General features: G+C 39.4%; 1 protein-coding gene across 4 annotated transcripts in view; it reads right to left on the bottom strand.

Annotated features, from left to right (window-relative positions):
• dbn1 (drebrin 1) overlaps positions 1-10,673 on the bottom strand; it is a 308,178-nt gene that overhangs the window by 45,235 nt on the left and 252,270 nt on the right. For all 4 annotated transcript variants that reach the window (XM_030153990.1, XM_030153991.1, XM_030153992.1 and 1 more), the window contains exon 2: positions 978-1,033. In XM_030153990.1, coding sequence (XP_030009850.1) covers positions 978-1,033 — 56 coding nt within the window. The remainder of the gene's footprint in view (positions 1-977; positions 1,034-10,673) is intronic.

Below are 10,673 nucleotides of genomic sequence, written 5' to 3'. Positions count from 1 at the left end.
CTTATATTACTATTCATTCCTCTGTATTCAGAGTGCAGAAAACTTGTTTAACCCATAAAGACCCACAAAGGCACCGGTGACCAAAAGCATCTGCTCATCTCTAATGTGTAATACCTGTTGATCCATTAATCCTATCAATACATGTAAATAATTGGTGTAAAATACAGTTATTCATCTTTTCATGATCATCAGATATGACCCATTTGGACGTTCAGAAGCTCCATTGTTACCGTGGAAACACCGTCATCTTCTACAACATTGATTCACCAGTAAAACCCATGGAGTTAGATCAATGACAGTTGTTTTTTAGGCTTTTTTTCCCAGTTAATGATACATTTTGCTGAAAAAAGTCACTTTTTCTTTGGTTTTCTCTGTTTTTACAGAATAACCTTTGAATCTGCTGAGTTTTCATGAACATCTACATGATCAGTTAATTAAATATGGGAGAAAATACATTGTTTACACTGAATAATGCAAAAATACATTAAAAAAATATCACAATAAACGGTGATAAAAAGAGAGAAAAACCCATTTAGGAGCTGAAATAAAAGTTACACTGGTTCTTAATAGGTTAAGAACACAACAAATAGATAAAAAAAATACAGAAAACAAAAACTGAAAATTCAAGTAGGTTTAGTGAAGTTTCCAAATCTTAAAATGAGTGAAACTCTGAGTTTCCTGTTCAACAAAGAGCTATAACTGAACTGTAATGATCATCCAGCGGGTCATTAACTGCAGTAATAATGAACCCAATTCTCTGATGGCTCAGTAACAATCAGCACACACAAAAAAAACATGGCAATTTTTTCCCCTGAAGCAGCAGAACCTGCAGAGCTCATTAAAGACGCATCTGCCGCCCTGCATCAGGCCATTAGAGCTTCTTCTATGATGCATGATATTAATGTGTTAACATCCAAATGAAATAAAGAGAAGCATTTGGATTGAGATGATTATGATGTAAAAGTGCATTCACTCACCGCCTGATGTTGCCAGGATCAAGTCATTGGTGTCATCTTCATATGTGTACAAGGCCCTGGAAGACAAAAAAACACAGATATGAGGAAAAAGAAGCCGATCTGATTCGTCCATAACATCCACATGTGGCAACGGAATCTAATCAGTTCACTGTTGACTCGATATCATTTCTATTTTAATCATTTCTATATTTATTCTGTATTTTTTTTAATTTTTTTTTTATTTTTTTTTAGTAGATTTATCTCCCGTTCCATCAGTGTGGGTCAACTCACAGGTTGACTTGACCTTCTCAGGGCAGAGACACTAATCAAGATCTCCTCCTTCCTCCTCTGTGGCCCTTATCTGTTTGCTCTAATTAGAAAACTGTGGTTTTGGAGGCAAAAACAGAGATAAAACTCTGAGGAATGGCTCTGTTGCAGCAGTTGTAAGTCTGGAAGTCTGGAGTTTAAGTTTTTTGTGGTCTTTGTGACATGAGTAATATGACAAAAAGTGATGATAAAACTCTTCTTCAGAATCCACTTTGTTACAGAAACGAAGGTCAGCACGACATCGACACCGTAACTTCTGTTCATCGTATATTTCACATTTGTAACCTTAATTCATTCACCAGAGGCCTTTCCAGTGACACAACAAGACTGTCATCAATGAGGAAGGAGGAAAAACTTTGACAATTTTGAAAAGGAATTAACAATTTCTTAGACATGTTTGTGTTATATTATGTTTTTGTTTGTTCCAAAACAATAATATTTGAGCATTGAGACCCAATGTATCAAATATGATACAGAACTGAAACTCATACATGGAAATTGATATTTGAAAAAACACTTTTTTGGTTGTTCAGAAGGAGCAATAAAGGCCCCAGTTTCAAAGAACTGGAATTTTCTGTCAATGATTTAATGGTTCAGGCTTTACAGGGTTAAAAAATCAGACTGAAAGTTGACACCAAGGCCCAATCCCAATTCACCCTTTGACTGTCCCCCTTACCCCTCTCCCTTACCCCTACCCCTTCCAACTCCTTTTCAAGAGGTAGTGGTTGAAACATTCCCCTCTGAAATGGGACAACCCTTCCAGACCTGTTACATCATCAACAGTCATCGATGCCGCTATGAAAAGATGCGACAACTTTCTTTGCGACAGAATTCAACAGCTGTAACCATTTCTGTTCCATGGACTTTGGTCATCTTTTTGCGGCTATCAACCACAAACCGCAGAAATACGATCTAAAAGACCCTGAAACCGCATTAAACAGATGATCAAATGATGAGGTGCTTGTTGTGTTCATGCTGATTGACTCCATCCAATAGAAACACCAACAGGAAGACGTGGATGGATTGTTCTACATATTAAATGCATGCTGGGATTGAGGATAGAGAAATTACCCTTTAATCTATAAGGGTTTATGCAGGAGATTATAAAATAGATGGCAGCTCTGAACATATTGAAGATTACTGTTATTAAAAACTGCTGTGAAAAACTCCTCACTAAACTTTCAATCAGCACAAAAGGTCACGTCTGAGCCGCTGATGAATAATGACATGCACATGAGTGTGTGCTGTTTGACTCCATGTGGTTTTCATTGTGGTTCTGTCAACACTATTCTCCCCATAAAACAGGCACCTGTTTGACACCTGTGTTCTAGATACTGAAAGACTTTACCTTGACTAGCATTTTAGTTGGTGACTTGAACTTCCACCAAAGTAATGTTTTGGTACCTGTACTTCTACTCAAGCGTGACTCTCCAGTACTTTATACCAGGGTACCAAAAATATTCTGTCATTGACGGGTGTTTTTTTATAGATGACGGAAAATTCTGAAGGCCGCCCGTCATTTTGACAGATTAAAACACTGAGGGTAATCCACAAAGAAAGTTTTCACACAATACTGCGAACGGAACCTGCTCGCAGGATCGCTGGTCTGTCTCTGAACAAGGCATCAAACAGTCCATAACAGTATCCTGCCTGTATAGAACCCTACAGTGCCTGTATAGAACCCTTCAGCGCCTGTACAGAACCCTACAGCACCTGTATAGAACCCTACAGCGCCTGTACGGAACCCTCCGGCGCCTGTACGGAACCCTACAGTACCTGTACAGAACCCTCCACCGCCTGTATAGAATCCTCCAGCGCCTGTGCAGAACCCTACAGCACCTGTGCAGAACCCTACGGTGCCTGTATACAACCCTTCAGCGCCTGTATAGAACCCTACAGCACCTGTACAGAACCCTACGGTGCCTGTATAGAACCCTACAGCGCCTGTATACAACCCTTCAGCGCCTGTATACAACCCTACAGCGCCTGTATACAACCCAACAGCGCCTGTACAGAAACCAACAGCGCCTGTACTGAACCCTACAGCGCCTGTATAAAACCCTACAGCACCTGTATAGATGTACAGTGCCTGTATAGAACCCAACAGTGCCTGTTTTTATGACCCGGTCTGTCAAAATGAAGGACAATAAAAAGGTCTAGCACAACCTCTGCTTCATACAACACTGCCATAACTAGTGCTAGTTTTTGGTATTATGAGGTACTCCAACTGGTCTAAGAGGAAACTAAAGTCCTACCCTCTTCTCTTGACTCTGTTTTCCAGCTGTAGAACATCTACCCAGTAGGTTGTTCAGACAGCTCAGGGGTTAAATATGTGATTAACAGCTTTTTTTGCCCATGACTTCAGATTCATATGTCAGATGTCAGATATAATTCGACTTCTCTACTCCGTGGTTTGAGACATATGCTTAAATGAAAAAAACTGCTTCACATTTCAACAGCTGCTTTATAAAGAACATGTTTCCATATGTGATGATTCATGTACAGACAAAGGAAACATCTGAAGTCTTGAATCTCAGATGGATGAGGAATGATGACCCAAAAACCTCGATACCAGTATGTCTTTGAATCATCCGTGTGACCTCATTGTCCCACTCACCACTGATCTGCTGGACCAACCAATGACCCGTTGGAGCTGGTCTTAGCAGACCTCCACGTGGTCCGCTGTGGTGTGTGATGGGGATTACCAGCCGCTCTCGGTCCAGATGACCTCATACTGTTTCAGCTCAGAGCTTTAGTCTGGTCTCCGTCTGACTTTCTGCTGACCTCATCCCCCTGTCCCCCACCCCTCGCCCCCTCTGTTTCTGCACCGTCACTGTCTTTCTGCTTCCAAAAAAGCTTTCGCTGCTCGTAAATCACCAAAATCCTCTGCGCTTCACTTGGATCTCAGCCTCCGTCAGTTCTTCTCTAACATGAGGATAATGTTTCTGCTCTCACCAAAGTTTTTTAATCAAGAGAGACAAATGTTTACATGTTCAAACAAATAAAACTGGTGATTCTGTCTCAGTTCTACAAATTTGCCAAATGAGGGAGGAAATGGAACTGCTGCCCGTGTAATGTTCAGTGTTTTTGTGCTACTGTATTCAATAAAAATACGGCCAGTGAACAAGTAGCTCACTGGCATATTCTATCAGAATCAGTAACAAGTTGAATTTGTGAGGTCAAGGTCAAGGTAAACTTTATTATCCCCGAGGGGCAATTTGTTCTACAGCCAGCAGTATCACACAGACAACAAACCAATAATAAATACAATAAATAGTCCATTAAAGACAATAGTACCAACATTACAAAGAGTTATTCAGCAGAACAATGGCTGCCGGAACCAAAGAATTCCTCATCCTATTGGTCCTACATTTAGGAACACTGTATCTGTGACCTGATGGAAGCAACCTGAACTCATCATATAGGGGATGACTGGGACTGTCAAGGACTGACTGAGCCTTCTTCAGATTCCGCCTCTGGTACAGCACAGTCAGGTCATTGAGTGTGGTGCCAGCAATTCTGCTGCACACTTTAGTGATGCCCTGCAACCTGTTCCTGTTTTTAAGGGTAAGCAGCCCATACCAGCTGATAAAACAGAAGGTCAGCACAGACTCAATAAAACAAGAATAAAACATTTTCATAAAAGTGTTATCCACTTTGACACTGCAAAGCTTTCAGTAAAAATTCATCCTCTGATGAGCCTTTTTACATACAGCATCCACCTGAGACTTGGATGTTAGCCTGTGGTCCAGCACCAATTTAAGATATTTATACTGCTGAACCACCTCAACAGCCTGGCCATTAATGACGACAGGAGAGAAGACTGTAGGATTCTTCCTAAAATCTACAATCATCGCTTTGGTTTTGGCCACATTCACATTTAAAAAGGATGTGCTACACCAGTCAGTGAATTCAGACACGACAGGGCCATGATCAGGGTTATCATCCTTAAGAAGAAACACAGTCACAGAGTCATCTGCAAACTTGAGGACATGCCACCCCGGGTATTCAGTTGTCAGGTTGAGGTTGTCAGATTTTGGCGCTATGTCAGAGTCCTGTGGTCTTGATGCAGGAGATCAATGTCCCAATAGAACTGGGTGGTACTTTCACTGGAGGATAACACAACAAATTAACCCTTAAAGACCCAAACATCCACTGGCGACCAAAACCACCTACTGATCTCAACTGTTTAATAGCTGTTGATCCACTAATCCTATCAACACATGTAAATACTTGGTGTAAAATACAGTTATTCATCTTTTCATGGTCATCAGATATGACCCATTTGGACGTTCAGAGGCTCCGTAGTTCCCGTGGAAACACTGTCATCTTCTACAACATTGATTCGTCGGTAACACCCATGGAGGTGGATCAATGACAGTGGATGGAGATGCTTGCTTTGTGTTCAGTTATTGGTAGATTTTACTGAAAAAAGTCACTTTTTCTTCAGTTTTCTGTTTCAGTATGCCTGTGTAGCTTCTTATTTGCCCAGGTCATCGTTCTTCTCAGAAGTTCTTCTTGGTTTAACTGGACTGGTTTAACTGTTTGAAAACGTTTCGTCTCTCATCCAAGAGATCTGAAAAAGTCTCTTGGATGAGAGACTAAATGTTTTCAAAAGAGCTAAACTAGTCCAGTAGATCTGAGAAGAACTGCTTTGATATAATAAAGTTTGAATTTACTCATCTACATGATCTGTAAATTAAATATAGGGGAAAATACATTTTTTTTACAGAAAAAAAATGCAAAATACAGAGGATAGTATTGGGAAAAATGGTGATAAATCACTTAAGAAAGGTTAAATCTAGAGAAAAATTTACTGGGAACTGACACAAAAGTAGCACTGGGTGTTTATGGATGTTCATATATGACTTCCTAGGATTGTTAAAATCCAGACATTGGGGACCTTGAGTTTGACCCTTCACGGTCACTCAAGGTCAAAGGTCATGGACCAAAATGAAAGTCCATATATGACTTCCTATCAGTGCTCAATAGTAACTATATTGATATCTGTAACCATTTTCGTGTTATAAACCATCCAAATATGGACCATTATGAGCTCATGTTCCTACAGTCCAGTTAACCCTGTAGTCAATGATCTGAAGCCTCTTGTTTAAAACCCCAAAACTCAAAAGGACTGCAGAGCCTCGCTTTCACTGTCTCTATTCAAAAGACCAAGTAAGCTTTAGGTCTTTTTTGACTTCTACAGTAGGTTTCTATCCTCCGTGAGTTCACCTTAGGACACACTTATGGCTGGTTGTGAGTGAAAGGTGAAGGAATTAATGGTTTATTAAAGGTTTTAATGGTCAGAACATGACAAATTACGCACATTAGGAGCAGGTACATATAGGTTAATTCTCTTGTCGTTGCCCTTGACCACGATGCTGATGAAGATCTGGAGTTGGTCCAACAACCCACTGCTACTAATGTGTCCTATGAACTAATGCTAATGCTAATGATGATACTGTGTGTATATTATATTAGAACTAGCACGTTGACCTGTGGGGATCCACTGGTTCTAGATGTGGTAGTTGTTTGTGCATGCTGTACCGCATTTGTCCAGCAGTCCCTGCCAAAGCGTTTTGGCCATAGCAACATGATTGTAAGGCTATTGTATTCCAAAATTACTAATATCTCCCAAAATATTGGTCCTATCAACTTGCCGTTTTCGCTAGTCTGTTCCTTGACCAAAAATATACAAGTATTCCAAACTGCAGCAGTCAGCTCTGTACAGATTTAGTGTGATGTCTGAGACAAACACACACAGACGGAGTAGTGAGTCACTCTGGTGGTCTCACATTGTGTGGAAAACTAACACCACAGGACCTCTGACCTTTGCGGCTGTGGCTCAGTTGGTAGAATGACCAAAGGGTTGGCGGTTCGAATCCTGCCTCCAACTGACCACATGTCAACGTGTCCTTGGGCTTGGCAGTGCCTTGCATGGCAGCAGCCCCCAACTAGTGTATGAGTGTGTGTGAATGGGTGAAATTGAGGCTTTGTAAAGTGCTTTGGGCGCCATGAAAGTGTGGAAAAGCGCTATATAAGTACTGACCATTTACAAACACACACAACACAGAGTCCACTTCCCTTTCCTGTCCCTCCCCCTGGCAACTACTTAGCAACGTGAATTAAATCAGTCCCTCCTGACTTTAAAAAAAGGGAATTTTAAAGAAAAAGATATTTAATGTTGAGATAGCAACATGATTGTAAGGCTATTGTATTCCAAAATTACTAATATCTCCCAAAATATTGGTCCTATCAACTTGCCATTTTCGCTAGTCTGTTCCTTGACCAGAAATATACAAGTATGACAAACTGCAGCAGTCAGCTCTGTACAAATTTTGTGTAATTCCCAAGACACACACACACATGCACACACACGGAAGCAACTTGGCTTTAATAATAAAGATGGGTAAAAATGTGAGTTAACCTTTGACCTTTAAACATCTCCAAGTGCTTAATATTTCACAAATCTACAGGTAAAACTGAGAAAATAAATGAACTATAATGCAAAATTGTTTATCCAACATTAAAATAAGTCAATTAAAGGAGCCAAACACTAACTATTCTGTGTTTTATCTGACTCGATTGCAGGGACAAAGTGGTGGTGAACAAAACGCAAATGAGATGAAGAGAAAGAGAACAATCCTCTAAATAAATAAAGAGACAAGGGGCAGAAAACGCAGCAGGATGTAAAACAGAGGATTAAAAAAAATGGACGGCAGCAACAAAAAGACAAAGAGTTTAAGGTTTAACACGTGTAAGTCGCCGCTATAAATAATTCTGTTTAAAGCAGACAGCTGTTTATTATTCATGTAAAGCCCTCATGACCTAGAAAAGAGCTGTTTGTGTGTCCATGAGTATTACATGCATTATGAGGATGCAATTTACACACACTTAAGAGACTAAGTGCAGTTCCATGTAATGTTTAATCATTCAATTCAACAGACAAATCTTTCCAAACTCATCATTATCATTATCTTGTTTATTTTTTTTTTGTCTGTGCTGCTTTTGTGTATTTTTTTCTCCTTGTACAGCACACTCAGGTCTTTTTACCTTGGTGAGGACATTTGCTGATATAATCCAACATGTCGTGATACTAAAAAAGACATTTAAAATTGTATGGATGAACTAAATGTCCTTAAAGTGACTGTGTATAGAAACTTTAGCAAGACATGTTTGCAAGTACATGATGTATGTTTCGGGTAGGGTTTCTCAAAAGGGGCGGTACTGCCCCCCAGGAGGTGTTGGGACATCATGGGGGGGGGCATTTGGAATGAGAAAGCTGAGAGGGGGGCGTTAGTCTGTATAAGTATCAATATCAAGCAGCATGTTATGTCAATGGTGAATTTCCGTCCCCCCCACTCCGCTGCACTTATTGAGCTAGCCCCCTGGGTTTTGGTGGTAACGTCCATTGTGCCAATCCCACTCGAGTGGCTACCTACCCCCCCGCACCCATTTGTCAACTTCTTTGGGAGTTGGAGCAATAGCAGTGGATGGACACACTGGGTTTATGTTCAGTTAATGAGAGACTTGACTGAAAAAGTCACATTTTCTTCGGTTTTCTGTTTTTTATATTCTTTCAATACAATAACCTTTATATTAACCCTTAGGGGTCCACCGTCACAGCCCCGTGACTCAATCACATGACATTTTTAACACGTTGTAGCGTCAGAAGTCAGTCACATAGGCCACTGGGGACAACTGCATTCAAAAGTGTGGACTTGAAACACTCTCCCCACTTATTATTTGAGATATCATGTTTTGAAAGCGAAATCACATTTTGAAAGCGAACAAGCGATACAGCATTATTATAGCAAAATAAAGCAAGCCTTATATTTCTGACCATATCTTCGTCATTTTTTGTCCTTTTTCAAAACAGAAAAAACTGGCCAAATCTGCGGATTCTAATCCACAGACTGCATTAGCATTACAGGTAGGGGTGAGGATGACTCCCACCTGAACCTGATACGAAAACCAGGAGGAAGGGGGGGGTGAGAAAACCGGAGAAAACGCCTCTGTAAAGATATGCTTTTATGTCAAATATTTGAGTATAGTTTTAATTTATTTCAATTTTGATTTTATATACCTAATAATTGGAACCAATATTCACTTTTAAAGTCTTTGAAAACATTAGTTTAGCATCTTTGTGTTATTTATGCAATAAATTATATACATTTTTCAAATTGGATTTTATCTTTTTTGTGTGTTGTTGGCCTTTTGTGTTGATATAGTAGGTTAAAGTGAAAAAATAATAGACAGATGAAATAGATGAAGCTGTGCTGAAAAAAAAACAAAAAACGAAAAAGGGTATAATAAACATTTCTTTATATAGTATAAAAAGGCAAATTCAAAAGTACTGAAAAACAGCCAAAATAGGCTCAGACCCCTAAGGGTTAACTCTGAGTTTTCATGAACATCTAAATCACATATAGAAAAATACATGATTTACAGTGAAAAATGCAAAATACAGAGGATAATATTATAATAAATGGTGATAAATCACTGTAGAAATCACTGTAGAAAGGGTTAAATAGAGAGAGAAATTAATTTATGAACTGCCACAAAACTAGCGCTGGGTCTTTATGGGTAAAACTGAAACCCAAGGTGCAAATAAACAAACAGGTGAATGTGTTGAACCCTGAACACAGAACAAACAAATTGTTTTATAAAAATTTCAACTCATGTCAGATACAAAGACCTGGACAGAGATGCACTTTGTTCTGTTGCTTCAAATAAACCTCATCACTTTATTTTCTTCTTTTTCCTTTCCTCTTTTCCTTCCCTTCCTCAACCTTTCTACTTGCCCTGCAGGCTCTTGTACAAACACACAACATGAGGCATAAAATAAATAAAAATGGATGTGCTTTGTGTTGCAATACAAAAAAAGCACAAACACACAGCAGGCAGCGTTTCTATCCATCACTGAAACAACAAACAATAGGACCAAGGATCCTACAGTCCAACGGCATATTTAAAGACATTGATTGACATTCGTTTGATCTTTCAAGGTTACTCAAGGTCAAACGTCATGTCACCATATGTGACTTCCTATCTATTGCCAATATTAATTACATCAATATCTTCAACTGTTTTGAAGTTATCGCACTTTGAATGTGTCCCATTATAAACCAGTGGGGATGTTGGAAATTTCAAAAATTCATAAAAAAAATCAATATTTCTCAATTCTTTAAACAAACTCGGCAGACCTTACCCCAAGGAACCTCTGCTATGAATTTCAATTGATTCTGGCTGACAGTGTTGGCTGACGGTACGGACGGACAGACGACAACTGATACAATCGTCCATAGATTGTCAGACTAAAACTGCCAGAAACACCTGAATGACTTTGCTTTATATTATAAATTCTATTACATATATCAAAACATAGAA

This window comes from Sphaeramia orbicularis, chromosome 14 (assembly GCF_902148855.1).
Source record: "Sphaeramia orbicularis chromosome 14, fSphaOr1.1, whole genome shotgun sequence".
NCBI classification, from domain to species: domain Eukaryota; kingdom Metazoa; phylum Chordata; class Actinopteri; order Kurtiformes; family Apogonidae; genus Sphaeramia; species Sphaeramia orbicularis.
The sequence above is the reverse complement of the archived record's forward strand: the minus strand, read 5'-3'. Positions and strand labels throughout refer to the sequence as shown.